This window comes from Typopeltis vanoorti, chromosome 16 (assembly GCF_054136105.1).
Source record: "Typopeltis vanoorti isolate ZY-2024b chromosome 16, IOZ_Tvanoo_1.0, whole genome shotgun sequence".
NCBI classification, from domain to species: Eukaryota; Metazoa; Arthropoda; class Arachnida; order Uropygi; family Thelyphonidae; genus Typopeltis; species Typopeltis vanoorti.
The window spans coordinates 29,310,017-29,334,088 of NC_143564.1; the positions used below are offsets into that span (position 1 = coordinate 29,310,017).

Consider the following 24,072-nt stretch of genomic DNA (forward strand, 5'->3'; position numbering starts at 1 on the left):
TCTTAATTCTGTTGATAAAGTTCCATGCCTTTCTGCTATTATGGGTCATATCAAGGGCTTCTATTTCATTTTTCCATGAGGAATGCCTTTCCTCTGCCATCTTGGAGCATAATTTTTCTCCTGCTTGGATAGTCTCTTCTGAGAAGGGGTTGGTGTTGTAAAGTTCTAAGTAATCAGCATACTGGGCTTGTATGTCACTGGAAAGGCCGGGAATTTAGTTTGTGTGGCATCGTCGGGGGATGTGTTTAGTGGAGATTTTCCTCAGTATTTTTATGAATTCAGGATACTCTTGAGGGTTTGGAGGGACTTCTTCTATGGAGCGTTCGAGATCTTCCATGAAACTCTTCCAATTAGCTTTTTGGAAATTAAATCGTGTGTAAGGGACTGTGTTAGGCATAATTGCTGGGTTGAATTGAAGCATTATAGGTCTATGTTAAGGTATGTGGAATCAGATTTAAGACCTTTTTAACACAAATGTCCTTTTAATTTAACACAAATGACATTTTTAACACTTCCATCTGCCACTGTTGAAAGAAGCAAGTGAGTTTTGGATTATGCATCAGGTTTAGAGAAAGGTTTTCAGCCCATTTTTCAACAAGTTATCCATGTTTGTTGGAGTATGTGTAACCCCAGTTAACACTATGGCTGTTAAAGTACAACATTACGTCATGTATGCATTATTATTGAGGAGGATGTCAGGGAAGGAAAAAGCTTCTTCTGGTGGTTTATAGACTGAGGTGATTGAAATATTTTTAAAAGTGATTGTAATAATCTCAATGTTTCTGTTGTTTGTTGAGTCAATGGACGATGGGATCAAGTTATCTTTTGTAAATATTGCACTACCATATTTATCGTGGGGTGAAAGGACTTGCAGCACCTTCTCCTCTGCAAGTTTCTTGCAGGCACAACACATCACAGTCATTATCTCTGCAAATATTTGCAATGAGATCTTGCTTGATACTGGAGAAACCTTCAATATTAAATAATATTATTTTTAGGTCTGGCCCCAGGTAGGATCCTTTAGGGCAGAAATTTGGGAGCATTTTAGGTCGATCACTTGAGTTTGGCTGATAGCAGCTTTAGCTTCCCCTAATGGGTACCGACAGGGTGCAGGAACGAAAACCTAGCTGCTGTGCACCCAGTCAATAAGCTGTTATAGCCTTACAGGAGGACTTGAATAGATTGCATGAATGGACAGGTAAATGAAACTATCAGTTCAATATCAAAAGTGTAAGGTTTTGAAATTTAGTAAGTAAGCAATGATGGGATGTAAAGTACACACTTAGTGGGGAAACTTAAAATGAGGTAGAGGAGATGAGCAAGTTGGGAGTGGTGGTGGATGACTTGAATTTCAGAGACCACACTGCACAAGTTGTGAAGACAAGTTGTGTGAAGCCACATATGGATCATTGCACACAGATTTGGTCGCTAAGTTTTCATGATGATGAAGGTATGTTAGAAAGGGTTTAGAGAAGATTTAAAAAAGTAGTCAGTAGTCTTTGGAATGTGAAGTAGGGCATAATGAGAAAATGTAAATTGCAAAGCTTCGTGAATATGAGGGGTGGGGGGTTATGATTGAGATATAAAAGCTAGTCAGGGGTTGTTATTAGGTTGACATGGAAGAGATTTTTCACAAAATGGGAGATTGGGATGAAATAGAACAAGAGGCCATACCAGGAAACTGTATAAGGAGGGAGTGAGGAGCAGGTTCTTTACATGGAAATGGTTGGTGAGTGGAATGCATCCTGAGTGTGTTGTGAATGCAGACATATTGAATCAGTTTAAGGCAAAAGTTATGTTGGGCAAAGCTAAAGAGGTGTCAAAGTTAAATCTGGGAATAAAAGTAATTATAATTTCTACAAACCTCTCACTAAAGTTAGCATAATGCCATAAAGCAAGATATGAACATTTTGATTGAATAATGAAAAGATTTGCTTCAAATCTCAAAATCAGGTCCATCAACAAGTTAGTTCAAAATTCACAAAAAATTCACAGAAAGATATGCAAGGCAACTGTTTAATACCAAAATACTTGCATTTAGACTCATGTAATATCAACAAATTTAGTATACGTAATTTTGCAACAGAAGGTATTATTTTCATCTACTTCAAAATTAATTTTCAAAACTAATGGAGTTCCTGTTTCATGAGGTATAGAGCATAATCTAAGATTTCCTTTCCTTTTGAAGTTAGACATGTTTAAAATTAACCTATCTACAGCAAAAATTGAGAGTAAATATGCAAAATAAATGCTAAAAGATTATTTTCTTAGTCATACTGAAAAACTGCTATTTTGAAAGATGGATACCATCTTTCAAAATAGCATCTTTCAAAATTTACCTCCAGAGTACAGATATAATCTTTCCAGAAGAAATTAAGTTTTGTGTAGAACTTTAATATTATTCCACTGAATTCTATGCTTATTGGACAAGGCATGGCTAGCTAAACCAGATTTATTGGATCTTGAAGTAAAATGTATTCTTGATGTTCTTCAATATGAATTTGAACAGAATGACCAGTCTGTCCATAATAACACAGGCTGCAAGAACAAGGGATTCTGCAAACTCCAGGATAACTCAAAGAGGATATTTGTCTTTTGCAGAAATGAGGAATGTATTTAAAAATGGGACAAAGAGACTTGTAGGAACAGAAATTCTAAAAACTTCTTCAAGGAGAATTAAGATGAAGGCTATAATTAATTTATGGCCTTCATGGATAAAACAATCAATAAAATAATTATTTCATTTTTTTATCTTATTTTATTATTATAACCTTTGGAGATGAAGGTAGCTCTGATAATAGACAGTTCATTGGTTAAAAGAGAATCAGCTGAACAAATTTTATGAGTTCCATCAACTAAAGATTTAAACTATACCATATGTCTGATTGGGATAACAATGTGAAGCAGCATTAATGTATTTGCTAGTATGAACTGGTTTCTGCAGACAGAGAATTGCAGACTGCCATTAGGTTGATGCAGAATGAGAGCACCCAGAAAAGGAAGATAGTTATCTTCTACTTGAATATTTGATTCTTGAATTTATTGAATTAATTTTCTCAAGAAATTCATGGAGATTGGACAAAGATAGGTTCCATAAAACAAAAACATCATCAACATATCTGTACAAAATGGATGGCTTAGGTGAAAAAAACATTATTTTATTCCTTTCTTAAATAAACTAAATGTTATTAAATTTACAAAATATGAGAAATATTAATTCTTCAAAATCCAACTTTACAACTGAGGCCTCTAACAAGCATCTATCGAGGTAGGATTCTAGTCTCTCATCTAAGTATTTCACTTAGTTTTGTGTGAATGTTACAAGTTTTATATTGTGCTTTCTGACAATCTCTCTCTAATTGAGATGAAATACTGAAAGAATTAAATCCTTTAAAGCAGTGTCTCTCAACATGAGGCATACGTCTCACAGGGGGGCAATTTGAATATTTTGGGGAGCAATTAGAAAATGATGTTGCATTCGTCACCTCATCACTAATATACTCAAAACACTCACCACTGTCGGCAAGGGGGGAGGACATCAAAATCTTTGAGGTGTTGAGATGGGGCATGATCCAAAAATGTTGGGAAATACTGCTTTAAAGAATTGAATTAATCCGTTCCTAGTGATGTTTCACCTCATTAAGCCTTCAGCATGAGCAAAAGCCACTCTAACCTTCATATATTCTGAGTACTTTGAACAAGATTTTTTATCCAACAATATACATGTTAGATAAAATAAAATTCCCTCTTTAGGTTAGAGAATTTACAATTTCCTAGCCAAAAGAGGCTGATAAACTATAGCATTAGAAGATATGGACTTTACACTGTAGACCAAAGATGATTTTTTTCATGATACTTTCAAGCTTCCAAGAAACAAAGTAGCTATCACTCTAGTGAAGAAAATGATTTCCCACCTAAAAACTGACATTAAATACCCAAAACATAATTGTGGCTTTACCTAATCAAATCTCAATGTTGGCAAAACTGTACTGCTTCTATACAACAGCTGGTCTTATCAAGATATTACAAATTAATTAAATGAATATTTGATTTATTCTTACAAAGGCAATAAGGCATGTCCCATTTGTTCAGTTCATCAGACAGTCCAGCAAACTCCATGTGTTTTTCAAGCATAGGATAAGTTGTATTGTATGGCGCAAGCTGAATATCTGTGTTTCTATTTCCAAGAATTAAAGGTCTAGTAGGAGTGAGCAAGTAGAGTTTAACACCATGGCAATCTCTGAAAATAAAAAATAAATTAATAAATTAAAAGATTTGTTGTGAGAAAATCTTGAAATAAATATGCACAATATGTAGAGTGGTTATAGAGGATGTTTGTTATAGAACATCCTGTCTAAAGTGCTGATCCCCCCCCCCCCCCACATGATATTCATTATTGGTGCACAGGTGTACAGGGTATGATAGCACTACATGAAAAATTTACATAATTACTAATTTCCTATCTACAATTTTCCTCCAAATCAATCTGTTACCTGTCAAGACTCCAACATTATCAGATCTTATGTTTAAGATGTGATAATGTTGGAGATAAAAAGTGCCTTAGATAACATCTTATATAAGGCACTTTTTACTGTATCAATCCACCTATATCTTGGTCTTCCTCTTGGTCTTTTTTCTGCCAACCTGGCAAAGAACACTTGTTTTGCTAATTTTTCCTCTCCCATTCTGTTTAAGTGACCATACCACCTGAAATTAGCTCTGATAACACATTCCTGAATGATAATAATGTCAAGTTCTTTCCTAATAACCTTATTTTTAATATAATATTGCCATTGATGCCATCTGTTCATGACCCTAATCTTTCTCAGGACTCTCATATCTGTGGTCTCTAGTCTTTGGTCAAGTGTTTTATTTCTAGCCCAGCTCTCAGATCCATAAGTTAAAATTGGTTTGAACACTGTCTTGTATACAGCTAATTTAGTGTTTTGACTAACTTCACTCTTATTCCATATAAATTTATTCAGTTAACTTCCTACCATACCAGCTTTGTTGATTCTGTTGTCTATTTCCAAATTTAATTTATCATCTTCACTAAAAATCGTGCCTAAGTAGCTGAAATGCTACTTAGGTACAATGTTCTATAGGTTCTCCATTCACATTGCAGTTGATATTTTCAATGCTTCTGCCTATTTTCATTGTCTTTGTCTTGTTACTGCTGATGTATATACCAAATCGATTACAAGAGTTATTCAAGTTATTCAGGGAATCTTGCAGACTTGTAGCAGATTTATTTAGAAGTATAACATCATCTGCATAGAGTAAAGAACTGAGATTAACATCTTCAATTTTGATGTCAGGTTTAATACCACTTTCCTTCATAATGTGATCCATACAGATAATAAACAGAGGGGATAATGTACATCCTTGTGTGACACGAGATTTAACATATAACCATCTTCCTGTACTTCCTTCAATTCTAAACTGCTGACTTACAACTCAAATAAAGAGGAAGTATTGCTTGATATAATGTCCGATTGTAATATAACACCAATACAACTTGGTGTTTTGAATAGCTTTTCTCTTGGCACATAATGGATCTACTTAATCATGTTTTTTGCATTAATACAGTAATTCGCTGTTTGAAATATTACACTGAAACTCATTATATTAATGCTAAAAACATGATTAAGTAGTTTATGTATATTATTTCTGGGAAAACTCCCATGTTACTCCTCTTAATAAACTATTATAATAAAGACCTTTATTATAATAATAAAGGCTATGTGGAGAACTGACCAGAATTTCTGATCTACTGTCCAATCCTCACCTTCTCGTAGTGCACCCTGTTAGGGATCTATCTGGATACTGAACGAATAAGGTCAATTTGGAATTTAGCCGAGAAAATTGTATAATTACTGGCATAAACCAAAATTTAAAATGATGGAACAACATGACAGGATTTCATGCCAGATGGAGTATCGCAACGTTAAACAAGGCCCCCATTGTTTTCGCCAGGGGAACCAGGGTGAACAGCGAAAAGTCAGCTACTGGAACAATTTTAAAACAAACCCCAACTGAACTTCAGAGTTCAACATCGGTACTATCAACATAAGAAGCCTGAATGGCAAAGAAATGAAGCTAGCTGAGGAATTAGATAAGTATCAGATCGACATAACAGGAGTGACTGGAACAAAAAAGACAAAACTGGTGAGATCTTTCTGAGCAATAAGTACAAAATGTTATATTCAGGCAATGATAATCAAGGAAAAGAAGGAGTAGCCATAGTATTCAACACTAAATATGAGGCTATTCTTCTTGGATGGCAGGCAGTCTCAAGAAGAATGATGTGGGAAATATCAGAATAGGGAACTGGATAATGAGATTCATTTGTACCTATGACCTCACAGAAAGTTCTATTAAGATAGAAGTGGAAGAATTTTTTGAGGCTCAAGAGAGAGCAACTGACACAATGCAAAGGAAAAGTTGGTCCTTGTTGGGGATCTAAATAGCAGAGTAGGAAATGATTGCCAGACATACAAAAATATATTGGGAAAATTTGGAGAAAAGAGCAAAGCTAATAATAATGGCAAATACCTGTTGGAATTTTGCTCAGGACATGGACTGGTTATTACTAACACAATTTTCCAACATAAATATGTGCAGAAATTCACATGGAGAGAACAGGCAAGGAATAAGAAAAGTCTCATTGACTATGTTATTGCTGATAGTGATGTTTTTTCCCTGGTGCAGGATACTAGAGCATACAGAGGATTTAAAATTGGAAGTGATCACCATTTAATCCTGAGCAGGATAAAATTGAATTTCATATCGAAAAAAGAACATGTATGAAAGTTTTAAAGTGAATAAAAGTTGAGCAGCTCTCAAATGTGAACTGTAGACTAAAATACACAAACATTATTCAAGAAAAAATGAAACAGTTTGAGAACAGGAACCAAACCTTGGAGATTCAGTGGCAAGCCCTGAAGAAAACACTCATTGATTCAGCCAGAGAGGCACATGTAGTGAGGTTGTCTGTAAGGATAGAAAAATTAGAACTCCATGGTGAACATAGGAAGTTAAAGAGGCAGTGAAGAAAAAAGAAGATAGCATATCGAAAGTTCCTGGCAAATAAGTCATCATGAGCTCTCAGAGAATACAGAGACAAAAAGAACGCTAAACACTGTGTAAAACTAGCTAAATTAAAGTTATGGGATTACTTTTTTAGAACATAGAAAATAAATATCAAGAAGGTGGCAAGATATTCTAGAGGTTGTTGAAGAAGCTCAGAAATGGAGGAAAGATTGCTGTAAAAAGAATTGAAATGATAAAGGTGACACAAAAACTGGAGAAAAAGAAACTTCGAAAAATTGATAAATGAAACAAGCAGTGATGACAGCACAGTGGTAAAAAACACTCAACAGTGTTTTTTACTACTGTGCTGTCAGGAATACATAACAATACTTGAAGCAGAAAAAGCCAACAAAAGCATGAAATGTGGAAAGGCAACAGGAGTAGATGATATTCACCAGAAATGCTGAAGTATGGGGGTATAAAAGTCTTCTAGTAACTACACTGCATAATTCAGAACCTGGAAAGAGGGACGAATGCCAGATGGAGTTAGAGCTCTCACAGTACCCATATATAAAAAGGGAAATAAAACTGAATTACAGAGGTATTTCTCTACTGAGTGTTCCTGGTAAGATCTATGCAAGTATTATTATTATTATTATTATTATTATTATTAAACAAGACCTCATGGAGTCAAAGAGTCATCCAGGAGGTCCTTTTATCTCACACACATCTCACCATACTGGGTCTTAAACACATTCAAACTCCTTGCAGACACCACACTCTCAGGCAAGGCATTCCAATCATTCACAACTCTGCACGAAAAAAACCTGCCTCTCACTCCCCTACTCACACCCTCTTTATACAGTTTCCAGGGATGACCTCTGGTTCTCCCCTGATCTCCCACTATTCTCTGTAGAACTTCTCCACCATTGATCCTATAACAACCCCTTACCAACTTGTAGGTCTCTATCATATCTCCCCTCTTCCTTCTCTCCACTAGACTCTGCAAATTACATCTTTTCAATCTTTCCTCATACTCGACATTCCAGAGGTCAGAAACTACAGTAGTCAGTCGCCTTTGGACCCTTTCCAACATCTCTTCATCCTTCTGAAAACCAGGTGACCAAATCTGGGCACAATAGTCCATGTGTGGCCTAATCAAAGCCTTATACAACGGAACAAGAATCTCCCTACTTCTACACGTCACTGTCCTCCGCATCATTCCCAGAAGTCTTTGTGTTGTCTTCACAATTTTGGCGATGTGTCCCCTAAATTTTAGATCCTTATCCACTATCACTCCCAGATCTCTTATTTCCTCTACTTCCAACAATATATTCTCACCAAGCATAAATTCTGCATCCCATCTTTGTTTTCCAAATTTTAAAACTTTACATTTTGCAACATTGAACTCACATCCCCATTTGCTTGCCCAATCACTCAATTTATTCAAGTCTTCTTGCAAGGCCACAACATCTTCACTACTCTTTATGGTTCGTCCCAACTTTGCATCATCTGCAAACAACTGAATATCTCCATCCTAATCTTTGCCAATATCATTAATATACAAGTTAAATAGTAATGGCCCTAAAACAGATCCCTGAGGCATTCCACTAGTGACTTTCCTTTTCCTGGATATTGCACCCCCATACATAACTTGTTGATACCTATCAGATAGCCAGTCTCCAATTCAATGCACTAATCTAATATCCAACCCCATCTGCTCTAGTTTGACTGTCAACTTATCATGAGGTACTCTATCAAAAGCTTTTGCGAAATCCAAGTATATTACTGTGTATCCTTCTCCTCTGTCCAAGGAAGCAGTCACTTTATTGTAATAAGTAAGTAGATTACTAAAACACGACCTCCCTTTAGCAAATCCATGCTGTCCATCAAAGATTATACCATTGTTGTCAACCCAACTCTGGATCCTAGTTCTCACAAGCTTCTCCAACAACTTAACCACAACACCTGACACACAGATGGGCCTATAGTTTGATGCTTGAGTTCAATCACCTCCTTTATGAAGTGGCACAATCTTGCCCTCCTTCCACTCTTTAGGGACTTGACCAAGTGCAAGACTCGTATTAAAAAAAATATGTCAAGGCAGGTGTCAACTCTCTGGCACATTCCTTCAGAATACGCGGTGATATATTATCAAGTCCCACAGCCTTATTTACATCTAGTTTACTCAACTCCCCAAACACCTCTTGCTCACTTACAGTCAGTCTCACCTCCCCATCATCAACTGCTCTTAATCTCTCCATGAAGTCACATTCACAAGATTGAAAGATCTTTATGAACTGCTCATTAAATATCTCCACCACACATTCTGCAACAGCTGTCTTTATACCATTTCTTCCAATCAATGTCATCCTTCCATAATCATTCTTTCTTTTGCTGGCTACATATCGAAAGAACTCCCTAGGATTCTTTTTAGCTTCATTAGCTAACTGCTGTTCATACCTCTCTTTAGCTACTCTCACCAACCAAGTCACCCTCCTTGACTGGTCTTTGTAGACCTGATGAAACTGGTTACTTCCACTTCTCTTATGCTGCCTCCACAATGCCCTTTTTTTCTGTATTGCATGCTTAATCTCTTTATTCATCCATCTCACACCTACCTTATTTAACCTTCTCACCCGTTGTATACATTTAGACATTGCATCCACTAAATATTTTTTGAAAATCCCCCAAGCTGCATTGATCTCTTTTCCAACTAACTCCTCATTCCATGCTACACCTGCAAGCTGTCTCCTGAGCTCTTCATAATCACCCACCTTGTAATTCCACATATATCCTTTTTTCACAGGGGTCCTTGCACTGCTGGCAACCACCCAGGTAATCACCTCATGGTCACTTTCACCAATTATTGGATGATTTGACACCTCATTTATAATTACATCCTCTGATGAGATGACCAAATCCAAGACCCTTAATCCTCGTGTGCCCTCTGTTACATACTGTCTGAGGTAGTTATCCCTCAAAAACTCAAGAAACTCATTTTCTTTACTTCCAGTTGCTATCTCTTCACTCCAGTCTATATTGTCATAATTAAAATGACCCATAATGATCACCCTTTTCTTATTTGCTTGGCTTATTTGACTATACATTTCACTATCACCACCATCCACATTACCAGGTCTATAACAACATTCCACCAAGTATTTGATTCTATTCACCTCTATCTCACACCATACTGCCTCAAAACCAGTGGCCCCATTTCCCTCTTGCATCTCTACCTTGTATGGACATAACTCTTTCTCTATCATCAATAGCACTCCCCCTCCCTTTTTACCCCTTCTATCCTCACGAAACACATCACACCTTTCCATCTCTATTCCTGTCAGGATGTCATCCTCATCTAACCATGTATCACTTATTCCGACAATCTCTGGGTGCACAGACGCAATTTGTGCAACCATTTCATCCGCCTTGTTTCTTATACTTCTAGAATTGGTATACAAACACAACAACTAATTTCTGGATCTACAGCTAGTTCCACTGATACCACTCACTCGATGTGATCTCTCCATGCTGGACTGGGGCCAGTTCCCTTTCTGCTTCTTCATTTTAGAACCCTTTGCAATTCCATCTGTTTCCTTTTGATCCCTGATCATCCCATTACTTTCCTGCCTACACATGCTCTCACCTCCTCTTGGAGCATCCACCTTTCTCACGCTGTGTATCCCTGTCCACCCTGAGCCTCCCCGTTTCCCTGCTCCTCTTGCACACCCATTCTCTCATTTTCTATACTCATACCACTCACTTCCCCATTCATTTCCACTCCTTCAATCTCTCCTATCTTACTCTCCTGCTCTTCCACATCACTCCCCTCTCGATCTGATTCATTCTCTCTATTCACTTCTCCACTTTCCAGCAGCAGTCTCTCCAAGTGACTCACACCATAACCACTCAAATGCAGTCCATCGCTCCCATACAGCTCACTTCGTCCCTCAAACTCATTCCACACATTAACAAACTGTACTCCCATCTCCTCACACATTTCAGCCAGAATATCATTCATAATCCTTACTCTCCACCTCATTTCACCACAATCATACCTAGGCAACACACTGACCACCCTTCCTGTCACACTATTCTCCTTTATCTTTCAGCAGTCTCCTGACATTCATTTTGACATGCTCTTTGTTCTCTCTCAAATCATATGTACCAATTAATACAATTAACTCTTTTGCTCGTTCCCGCCTCATATTCAATGCCTCAATCACTCTACTCATTTTACCGCCTGGAAAACATACCTTGTGCATTTTATTCTCTAGCACACCTTTAATAATGGAGTCGCCATACAACGCCACTCACTCATCTTTTGTTAACTCTTTCATGCCATCATGATTTATTTTAATAGTTTTGACCTGAATTCTCTTAATTTCATTCCGCATCCATTTCATTTCTTGCTTCATCCAATCCAATTCACCTTCCGAACCTTGCGACACATTCACTCTATCATTAAATCTTTCTAACTTTCTAACTCTCGACCCCCTCTTCTCACTTTCCCTCTCATTCATCCTTCTTTGTTTCTGTACTTTCGGTCCAACATTCGTCCAACTTTCACTATCATTCTTCTCACTTTCACTCTCACATATCTTTCTTTGTTTCCGTACTTTCGGACTAACATGTGTCCAACTTTCGCTATCATTCATCTTTCTTTGGTTCAGTACTTTCGTTCCAACATGCGTCCAACTTTCGCCATCAGTCATTCTTTTTTCGCTATCATTCATTCTTTCGATTTTTTTTACTTGCGATTTCTGCATCACGCCATTTCTACTTTCAATCGTTCTCTCAATTTCGTTTCTTTCCGCCTCACTTTCATCCCTTTTAACATCCGTTATGGTTGTCAAATCGCTCTTTTTCTTTTTTCCTGATTTTTTAACATTTTTTCGCCTGTCTTTGTCACTATCCTTCTCTTTCAAACGTGCACTCGAGACACAATCGGTACTAGCACTTTCTGTCATCAACTTCATATTCGCATTCATCAATTCCTTGTTCAGGTCACATTTCGCACACACCCTTCTTCCATCCACACTAAACATTCACAAATCATTTATGTAATCGAAGGAATACATATAACAGACCTCACACTTAACGAACCGACTGAAATCCAAATTAAAATCATGGAATGACAATGCCGCCACCATTTTTTTTTTCTTTGCAGGTTGCTAGGTCTAATATTAACGTTTTCGTATTTAGTTTAAACAAGAAAAAAAAACCCACACTAATAATATCGGTAGCGTACAACGTTTACAGCCGCTCTTACTTAAACAATTACGCATATATACTTAATTATTCCTAGTAAAACTTATCTGAATCAGGAGCTCTTCAAAACACGTCCGTAGCACTTGACCCACTAGCCCACTAGTTTGAGAAACAGCTGAGAAGGATTGTGGAAGAGAATCTTGGTGAAGAACAAGCTGGATTCAGCCCAAATAGAGGTTATTAGGTTCAGGTTTTCACTTTACGACACATAGTTGAGAAATCTTGGGAATATTACAGAGATTGGTATTTAAGTTTTGTAGATATGGAAAAATAATATGACAAGGTGCTGAGAGAGAGAAGCTATTCAAAACACTACAGTTATATGGTGTCAATAGGGCATTACATCAAGCAATACTTAGTCTTTACTTGAGTTGTAAGGCAGCGGTTAGAATTGAAGGAAGTACAGGAAGATGGTTTAATGTTAAATTTGGTGTCAGACAAGGATGTACATTATCCCCTCTGTTATTCATTATCTATATGGATCACATTATGAAGGAAATTCTTGTAGACAGGCTTATACGTTGGTTATGCATTATTAAAACACTTAAGAAATAGAACAACGTAGTTAAGGATATAAATTAAATTAAACTTTAATAAATATTTTCCGATATTTCGGCAACATCATGTTGCCATTTTCTAAAGGAACTTACAAAAAAGTTACGTGCACGTAAGCACTACAACACAGAAACTGGGAATGAAGAGATGAAGCTATTGTTCTCCTAACAGTCCTGATGGTGCCCTCTAGCGGGCTAAGTAGGTGTTCTTGGCCGTTGGGCTGAAGGTCTGCAGATGTAGGCCTCCCAAATTTGGGGCAGTCACATACAACCAAATTTGTTGAGGTTTGGAGAATTTCTTAGGACTGAGGCTGATTCCATAAAGAGTCTTTCAAATCTGTATTTGCTACGGTGTATCACTGTAGCTTTCTTCCACTGTATTCTGCAGCGTGTATCCAGAGCATGGTCTGCAAGCCCAGAATGACTGTATTTGTGAAAACGGATGTAGTCCATGTGTTCCGAAATGCTGATATTCGCTGTCCTGCCTGTTTGGCCAAACCTCAACAAATTTGGTTGTATGCGACCGCCCCAAATTTGGGAGGCCTACATCTGCAGACCTTCAGCCCAACGGCCAAGAACACCTACTTAGAGAATTTCTTAGGGCTGAGGCTGATTCCATAAAGAGTCTTTCAAATTTGTATTTGCTACGGTGTATCACTGTAGCTTTCTTCCACCGTATTCTGTGGCATGTATCCAGAGCATGGTACGCAAGCCCAGAATGACTGTATTTGTGAAAATGGATGTAATCCTTGTGTTCCGAAATTCTGATATTCGCTGTCCTGCCTGTTTGGCCAAAGTAAGACAGTTTACAACTGTAAGGGACCTGGTAAAAACCAGGTAGGACTAGGGGAAGTGGTTGGACTTTAGTGGAGCGGATAACGGATGCAAATTTTCTGTAAGGTTTGTAACAGGAGGTAAGGTCATGTTTTTTTAAGATTTTGATAATCTTTTCCGAGGTGCCTGGGATGTAGGGAATGGTGATGGATTTAGAGTAATCCTTGTTGTGTGTGTGTGTGTGGGAGGGGGGAATTGTTGTTTGCAGGTTCTAATATTTTTTGGATTTTTTTTGGGGGGGTAGCCATTGGCTGAGAAAGTGTTGAGGATGTGATTTAGTTCAGTGTTTAGGGCCAAGTCGTTTGAACAGATTAGTTTAGCCCTGTTGTATAGAGTTTTCACTACTCCATATTGTTGTGAGGTGGGGGGGGGGGGTTGTTGGTGAATGTATCTGTATGGGTGGGTTTTCTGTAAACTGAGAAAACCAAGGATCCATTAGGCTGGCTGGTGAATAGTGCGTCTAGGAAAGGGAGGCTGTTGTTTTCCTCTTTTTCCAGAGTGAATTTGATTCTGAAGTGTTGGTTGTTTAAGTGTGTTAAGAAGAAGAGAAGTGTTTCAGAGCCATGTGGCCAAATAGCGAACACATCATCAACATAGCGAAGCCATATGGTTGGTTTTTGTGGGGCAGAGGATAAGGCTTTTTCTTCAAAGGTCTCCATAAAGAAATTGGCCAAGGGTGGGAGAGTGGTGAACCCATGGCGGTCCCCTCTATTTGTTTGTAGAATTTTCCCTGCCAAATGAAATAGCCTGAGTTCATTGTGAACTGAAATAAGGCTGAGATATCGGGAGAAAATTTAGCTTGGATTAGCTCTAAAGTTTCCTTGAGTGGGACATTTGTAAATAAAGAGGACACATCAAAGCTGACCATTATGTCAGTATGTTGGAGTGTAAGGTTTTCTATGCTGGCTTTGAAATGGGTTAAGTTTTTTATGTGTGATGGTGTGTTGTGCCAGTATAGTGTGTGAGCACTTTGGCCAAATGTTTAGCTAATTTGTATGTGAGGGAATCAATGCCATCCACTATGGGACGTAATGGCACATATTCTTTGTGTATTTTTGGGAGTCCGTAAATACGGGGGGATATAGAGTTAAACGGCTTTAATCTGTTGGTAACTTCTACAGGCCAAGAAGTGACTCTCTTAAGGAGCCTGTGAAGTTTTCTAATTTGAGAGTTGGTGGGATTGTAATTGATAGGGAGGTAAGTGGCCCGATCTAATAGAAGAGCATTCAGCTTACTTGTGTAGTCCTTTTGGTTAAGTACTACAGTTGCATTTCACTTATATGCTTTGGTGATAACTAATTCTTTATTATTCTTCATTTCCTGTAGAGCTTTGTATTCATTGTTTGATATGTTGGTTTTTGGTGGTCTTGCTTTGGGAAGGACACAGGCTACATCCAGTCTTACACTGTTGGCGACTTGATGTGGAAGGTGGCGGATTCTGCGCTCGATCTGGATCATAATATCCTCGCTAGATATTTTAATGGGAGCAATGGCTAAGTTATGTCCACGTGACAGCGCATTGAGTGCTTCAGGCTTCAGGGTGACTGAAGAAAGGTTGATTACCATGTTGGTAGCAGGTTTTGGAAAGATGGTAGAGTTCTTTTTTAATTTTTCGAACTCTTTCATCTGTCGGCCTCGTATTTTTTTAAATTCTTTTTCGGCAGCAGTACATCAGACGTCATGTAAAATCGACCAAAGTTCGTGGTTCAAAGTGCGCGAAAGCTGATCTTCGACGGCACGAATGGCTTCGTTAATGTCCACTAAGAGCGACCGCGTGGCGGTGATTTGTTCGCGTAGCTAGCGCGGTTATATATTCGGAGAGCTTTTTGTGACATAAATTGGTGCTTAAATTTTACACAGTTCGGGATTACTTTATTATCCCGGCAGCGTTTCAGGAACGGTAGACGATTTAATTGTCTAGACAGCTGTAATTTCAATTTACCGTATTGGCGGGCTTTCCGTGCGATTGTATCTCCGTGGATGATGTTGATTCTCGTAAACAGGCTTATACGTTGGTTATGCATTATTAAAACACTTAAGGAATAGAACAACGTAGTTAAAGATATAAATTAAATTAAACTTTAATAAATATTTTCCGATATTTCGGCAACGTCACGTTGCCATTTTCTAAAGGAACTTACAAAAAAGTTACGTGCACGTAGGCACTACAACTCAGAAACTGGGAATGAAGAGATGAAGCTATTGTTCTCCTAACAGTCCCGATGGTGCCCTCTAGCGGGCTAAGTAGGTGTTCTTGGCCGTTGGGCTGAAGGTCTGCAGATGTAGGCCTCCCAAATTTGGGGCAGTCGCATACAACCAAATTTGTTGAGGTTTGATGAATTTCTTAGGGCTGAGGCTGATTCCATAAAGAGTCTTTCAAATTTGTATTTGCTACGCTGTATCACTTTAGCTTTCTTCCACCGTATTCTGTGGCATGTATCAAGAGCATGGTCCGCAACCCAGAATGACTGTATTTGTGAAAACGGATGTAGTCCTTGTGTTCCGAAATTCTGATATTCGCTGTCCTGCCTGTTTGGCCAAAGTAAGACAGTTTACAACTGCAAGGGACCTGGTAAACACCAGGTAGGACTAGGGGAAGTGGCTGGTCTTTAGTGGAGCGGATAAGGGATGCCAATTTTCTGTAAGGTTTGTAACAGGAGGTAAGGTCATGTTTTTTTAAGATTTTGGTAATCTTTTCCGAGGTGCCTGGGATGTAGGGAATAGTGATGGATTTAGAGTAATCCTTGTTGTGTGTGTGTGGGGGGGGTAGCCATTGGCTGAGAAAGTGTTGAGGATGTGATTTAGTTCAGTGTTTAGGGCCAAGTCGTTTGAACAGATTAGTTTAGCCCTGTTGTATAGTGTTTTCACTACACCATATTGTTGTTAGGGGGGGGGATTGTAGGTGAATGTATCTGTATAGGTGGTTTTCTGTAAACTGAGAAAACCAAGGATCCATAAGGCTGGCTGGTGACTAGTGTGTCTAGGAAAGGGAGGCTGTTGTTTTCCTCTTTTTCCAGAGTGAATGTGATTTTGGAGTGTTGGTTGTTTAAGTGTGTTAAGAAGGAGAGAAGTGTTTCAGAGCCATGTGGCCAAATATGGTTGGTTTTTGTGGGGCAGATGCTAAGGCTTTTTCTTCAAAGGTCTCCATAAAGAAATTGGCCAAGGGTGGGAGAGTGGTGAACCCAAGGTTGTCCCCTCTATTTGTTTGTAGAATTTTCCCTGCCAAACGAAATAACCTGAGTTCATTGTGAACTGAAATAAGGCTGAGATATCGGGAGAAAATTTAGCTCGGATTAGCTCTAAAGTTTCCTTGAGTGGGACATTTGTAAATAAAGAGGACACATCAAAGCTGACCATTATGTCAGTATGTTGGAGTGTAAGGATTTCTATGCTCGCTTTGAAATGGGTTGAGTTTTTTATGTGTGATGGTGTGTTGTGCCAGTATAGTGTGTGAGCTCTTTGGCCAAATGTTTAGCTAATTTGTATGTGGGGGAATCAATGCCATCCACTATGGGACGTAATGGCACATATTCTTTGTGTATTTTTGGGAGTCCGTAAATACGGGGGGATATAGAGTTAAAAGGCTTTAATCTGTTGGTAACTTCTACAGGCCAAGAAGTGACTCTCTTAAGGAGCCTGTGAAGTTTTCTAATTTGAGAGTTGGTGGGATTGTAATTGATAAGGAGGTAAGTGGCCCGATCTAATAGAACACCATTCAGCTTACCTGTGTAGTCCTTTTGGTTAAGTACTACAGTTGCATTTCCCTTATACGCTTTGGTGATAACTAATTTTTTATTATTCTTCATTTCCTGTAGAGCTTTATATTCCTTGTTTGATATGTTGGTTTTCGGTGGTGTTACTTTGGAAAGAACACAGGCTACATCCAGTCTTACACTGTTGGCAACTTGATGTGGAAGGTGGCGGATTCTGCGCTCGATCTGGATCATAATATCCTCACTAGATATTTTATTGGGAGCAATGGCGAAGCTGTGTTCACGTGACAGCGCGTTGAGTGCTTCAGGCTTCAGGGTGACTGAAGAAAGGTTGATTACCATGTTGGTAGCAGGTTTTGGAAAGACGGTAGAGTTCTTTTTTAATTTTTCGAACTTTTTCATCTGTCGGCCTCGTATTTTTTTAAATTCTTTTTCGGTAGCAGTACATGAGACGTCATGTAAAATCGACCAAAGTTCGTGGTTCAAAGTGCACGAAAGCTCATCTTCGATGCCACGAATAGCTTTGTTAATGTCCGCTAAGAGCGACCGGGTGGCGGTGATTTGTTCGCGTAGCAACGCGTAGCTAGTGCGGTTATATATTCGGAGAGCTTTTTGTGACATAAATTGGTGCTTAAATTTTACACAGTTCAGGATTACTTTATTATCCCGGCAGCATTTCAGGAACACCAGACGATTTAATTGTCTAGATAGCTTCAATTTCAATTTACCGTATTGGTGGGCTTTCCGTGCGATTGTATCTCCGTGGATGATGTTGATTCTCGTAGACAGACTTATACGTTGGTTATGCATTATTAAAACACTTAAGGAATAGAACAACGTAGTTAAGGATATAAATTAAATTAAACTTTAATAAATATTTTCCGATATTTTGGCAATGTCACATTGCCATTTTCAAAAGGAACTTACAAAAATCTGACGTGCACGTAGGCACTACAACACAGAAACTGGGAATGAAGAGATGAAGCTATTGTTCCCCTAACAGTTCTGATGGTGCCCTCTAGCGGGCTAAGTAGGTGTTCTTGGCCTTTGGGCTGCAGGTCTGCAGAATCAAATTCACTCTGGAAAAAGAGGAAAACAACAGCCTCCCATTCCTAGACACACTAGTCACCTGCCAGCCTAATGGATCCTTGGTTTTCAGTTTACAGAAAACCCACCCATACAGATACATTCACCAACAATCCCCCCCCCTCACAAAAATATGGAGTAGTGAAAACACTATACAACATGGCTAAACTAATCTGTTCAAGTGACTTGGCCCTAAACACTGAACTAAATCACATCCTCAACACTTTCTCAGCCAATGGCTACCCCCCAAAAAAAAATCCAAAAAATATTAGAACCTACAAACCACAGATCCCCCCCCCCCCCAACAACAAGGATTACTCTAAATCCATCACCATTTCCTACATCCAAGGCACCTCGGAAAAGATTACCAAAATCTTAAAAAAACATGACCTGACCTCTTGTTACAAACCTTACAGAAAATTGGCATCCCTTATCCGCTCCACTAAAGACCAACCACTTCCCCTAGACCAACCTGGTTTTTACCAGGTCCCTTGCAGTTGTAAACTGTCTTAGTTTGGCCAAACAGACAGCGAACATCAGAATTTCGGAACACAAGGACTACATCCGTTTTCACAAATACAGTCATTCTGGGCTTGCGGACCATGCTCTGGATACACGCCACAGAATACGGTGGAAGAAAGCTACAGTGATACACCGTAGCAAATACAAATTTGAAAGACTCTTTATGGAATCAGCCTCAGCCCTAAGGAATTCTCCAAACCTCAACAAATTTGGTTGTATGAGACTGCCCCAAATTTGGAGGCCTACATCTGCAGACCTTCAGCCCAACGGCCAAGAACACTTACTTAGCCCGCTAGAGGGCACCATCAGGACTGTAAGGTGAACAATAGCCTTATCTCTTCATTCCCAGTTTCTGTGTTGTAGTGCCTACGTGCACTTAACTTTTTTGTAAGTTCCTTTAGAAAATGCAACGTGACGTTGCCGAAATAACGGTAAATATTTATTAAAGTTTAATTTAATTTATATCCTTAACTAAGTTGTTCTATTCCTTAAGTGTTTTAATAAATTATGAAGGAAAGTGGTATTAAACATGATATCAGAATTGGAGATGTTAATCTCAGCTCTTTGCTTTATGCGGATGATGTTATACTTCTAAATAAATTCACTACAAGTCTGCAAGAGTCCCTGACTAAAGTGAATAACTGTTGCAATAGACACGGTACGAAGGTCAGAATTAAAGAGACAAAGACAATGAAAATAGGCAGAATTATTGAAAATGTCAACTGTGTTGTGAACGGAGAACCTGTGGAACAAGTAAAACATTTCAACTACTTAGGCACGATTTTTACTGAAGATGGTAAATTAAATATAGAAATATACAACAGAATCAGGAAAGCTGGTATGGAGGGAAGTCAATTGAATAAATTCATATGGAATAAGAGAGAAATTAGTCAGAACACTACATTAGCTGTATACAAGACAGTGTTCAAACCAGTTTTAAATTATGGATCTGAGAGCTGGGTCAGAAGTAAAACACTTGACCAAAGACTAGAGACCACAGATATGAGAGTCCTGAGAAAGATTATAGGTGTGAACAGATGGCATCAATGGCAATATCATATTAAAAACAAGGATATTAGGAAAGAACCTGACATTGTCATCATCCAGGAATGCATCAGCAGAGCTAATCTCAGGTGGTATGGTCACTTATACAGAATGGGCAAAGAAAGATTAGCAAAACAAGTGTTCTCTGCCAGGTTTGCAGAAAAACGACCCAGAGGAAGACCAAGATATTGGTGGACTGATACGGTACAAAGTGTCTTAGACGATAAAAATATAAGATCTGATAATGTTGGAGTCTTGACAAGTAACAGACTGATTTGGAGGAAATTTGTAGATAGGAAGTTAGTAATGATGTAATTTTTTTCATGTAGTACTATCATAACCTGTACACCCCTTGAGGGTACATGGCAGGAATTTGATGATGATGATATATTTAAAAACGAGGATATTAGGAAAGAACTTGATATTGTCAACATCCAGGAATGCAGTGACCATATTTTCTGAGCTAATCTCAGGTGGTATGGTCACTTAAATAGAATGGACCAGGAAAGATTAGCAAAACAAGTGTTCTCTGCCACATTGGCAGGAAAAAGACCCAGAGGAAGACCAAGATACAAGTGGATTGATACTGTACAAAGTGCTTTAGACTATAGAAATATAAGATTTGATAATGTTGGAGTCTTGACAAGTAACAGGCTGATCTGGAGGATAATTGTAGATAGGAAAATAGGATGTAAATTTTTCATGTAGTACAGAAGATCTGGTAATGTTGGAGTCTTGACAGGTAACAGACTGATTTGGAGGAAAATTGTAGATAGGAAGTTAGAAGTTTATAATTATGTAAATTTTTTATGCACTACTATCATATTCTGTATACCCCTTGAAGGTACATGGCAGGAATTTGATGATGATGATCATCATCATATGCTTTCTGGTGAATGATGCACGATCTTCACGATACTTTATAATTTTAATTTTTTTTCTTCTATTGTTAACCATTTACATTTCTTAGGTCTGATAACTAAATACTTAGGAATTGACACCATATACTAGAAATATAAATTAAATTAACTTAATATATACTTTCCGATATTTCGGCTACGTCACATTGCCATCTTCATGGGAACTTAAGATAAAGACATATGCATGCAAGTACTCCATAACAGCAAATGAGAAACGAAGAGAGGAAGCTACTCATTTCCTAAAGTCCTGATAGTGTCCCCTGGTGGGCTATGTTCTTGGCCTTTGGGCTGAAGTTCTTCTGATATAGTTTCCCAAATTTTGGACAGTCTCATGCATCCACATTTGTTAAGGTTTGGCATGTTCCTAAGGGCTGAGGCTGATTCCATGAATAGTCTTTCATATTTGAACTTGCTGCTGTGTATTACTGTGGCTTTCTTCCACCTTATTCTGTGGCGAGTATCTAGAGCATGGTCTGCAAGCCCAGAGTGGCTGTGTTGGTGAAATCGGATGTAGTCCTTGTGTTTGGAGATTCTGATATTTGCTGTCCTGCCTGTTTAGCCAAAGTAGGACAATTTACTGCAAGGGACCTGGTATACACCAGGTAGGTCTAGGGCAAGTGGTTGGTCTTTAGTGGAGCAGATAAGGGATGCTAATTTTCTATATGGTCTGCAACTATAGGTCAAGTCATGTTTTTTTAGGATTTTGTTGATTTTTTCCAAGGTGCCTCGGATGTAAGGAATGATGATGGATTTAGAGTAATCTTTTTTGTGAAGGGAGGGGGGGGAGTGGGTTGTGGATAACTGGTTTTAGTATTTTTAGGATTTTTTTTTTGGGGGGGGGGGTAGCCATTAGCTGAGAAAGTGTTAAGGATGTGATTTAGTTCAGTAGTTAGGGCTTGGTCATTTGAATAGATTAGTTTTGCCCTGTTGAATAGTGTCTTAATAACTCCATACTGTTGTAAGGAGGGGGGGAATTGTTGGTGAATGTATCTCCTTGTATGGGTGGGATTTCTATAAACCGAGAAAACCAAGGTTCCATCAGGTTGGCAGATGACTAGTGTGTCTTTGAAGGGGGAGACTATTGTTTTTCTCTTTTTCCAGGGTGTTGGTTGTTTAAGTGTGTTAATGTTGGATCCTACTTGTTCTTAACTAATTGATAAGTTGTGAGTTGATTTCTAATTCAAATATATAGAAAATTTATATTTAAAGACTGTGCCACTTTATATCTGAATTAGTTCAAGAAATGAAGATAAACCAACTCTTAACTACCTTTCCCTTATATGTTGTTATTACTATATATACTGGCCGAGTATATTTAACTTACTTATTTTACCCGTTTTGGTTCGAATATTTAATGAATGGTGCAGTAAAAGAGATTCAGGCAAAATACATCTTTTGATAAACAAAAACAAACATTTAATTTTAAAATCACAAATTATACACTTAAGATCAAAATACTAAATAAGTTATTATAAACACTTTAGCCTTTCTGATAATAAAGTCATGCAAACTCAGACAATGGTAATTCTGTTATCTGTAATACAGTCTTCTCACAGTTCCTTTTAGCTATTTAATAAAGTTCCTTAATGATCATTCACATCAATATCTCATAGTTCTTTAAGTTTTAAATACAATAAAAATTTCAGTAACACCTCTTTACAAACAAACACTTTTAATTTTACACTTCAGTTAATTCTTCGCAACAGTTACTGTTAGTATAGGGAATTTCTAGGATGAAACTCGCACACTTCTCTGTATAGAATTATTAAAGATTGGAATAATCTTACCGATAATCTTTTTTCTTCTTTAACTTACACACAAACATTTTTTATAACTGTAAACACTTAAACAGTATACGGCACTCATTAAAATAAATCTTCTAAGCAATAACTGAATTAATCGTCGGTCACTACACACATAAACAAACGTTGGGTGCATAAAGTACTACTGATCAGTCATGAAATAAGGCAACATACAATAATTCCTTAACTTGAGGTTTTATATACACAGTTGTTCATTCCTCCAGCATTCAATTTAATCCTTTAGGTACTCTAATTCTTGACACCGCTATCATTAAACACAACTCTGTTGCCTCTAATTCTTCTCTAGTTACTTCGTGCTATGCTTCAAGTTTCCATGTGTCCTTGAAAGGTCGGCCCTGAAATTAAATCTCAACTCAAGTAATCGCTAGTCTATCCATATCACTTAGCTATCTTCCGTAGCTTTATTTGTTATTTTACAACTTATTAGCTAACCGCCTCTCAACTAGTAGACTTTATTTAGCTGCTTGAGTGACTTGCCGACTCGATATTATCGCACTGTGATTTTCGAAAGCCAAATGCTCTGATTCCAACCTAATGCCAATCTCTCTCTAATAAATCTCTAATCTCCTAATTAATTAATAATTCCAGCGTTCGTTGCTTATATATCTGTTTTTCCCCCTAAATTGCTCACGTCATTTCTTTCTAAAACTCTTTTCAATAAACCTCCTCCTCACATTGCATTCCAATTCTCGAGCTCGTTTACTTACTTACATGCATCTCCATGACAACAAAACAAAATATAATAAAATTGAGTTATTAGATAATGTTAAACTTTACAAACAGGAATAAATAGAGAATATTTACATTTCAAATAATGCACAGTTAAATTATCAAATACAAGTTCTTATAATATTAACATAGTAATAATTAAAATAGCTTAATAATATTTAATACAGTCTTTTCATTATTAATACATATATCTTGATTAAATAATTAAATATTAGACAAAATTAAAGTAGTTATATGAATATTAAATTGTAAAATAAGTAGTTTACATTAAATAATATTTACAAGTCTAGTCTTTGTGATGGAAGATCGTGCTGGATTCTGAAGCAAATAATAATTACTTTAATCTCTACATAATCAGAATCCAACATTAAGAAGGAGAGGAGTGTATCTGGGCCATGTGGCCAAATAGCGAACACATCATCAACGTAGCAAAGCTATATGGTAGGTTTTTGTGGGGCAGAGTTTAAGGCCTTCTCTTCAAAAGTCTCCATAAAGAAGTTGGCCAAGGGTTGGGAAAGTGGTGAATCCATGGCTGTCCCCT

At 37.8% G+C, this 24,072-nt stretch overlaps 1 protein-coding gene across 1 annotated transcript in view; it reads right to left on the bottom strand.

The window, feature by feature from the left end:
* LOC150097913 (TBCC domain-containing protein 1-like) overlaps positions 1 to 24,072 on the bottom strand; it is a 349,586-nt gene that overhangs the window by 69,317 nt on the left and 256,197 nt on the right. The window contains exon 14 of the mRNA XM_090406629.1: positions 4,062 to 4,240. Coding sequence (XP_090262755.1) covers positions 4,062 to 4,240 — 179 coding nt within the window. The remainder of the gene's footprint in view (positions 1 to 4,061; positions 4,241 to 24,072) is intronic.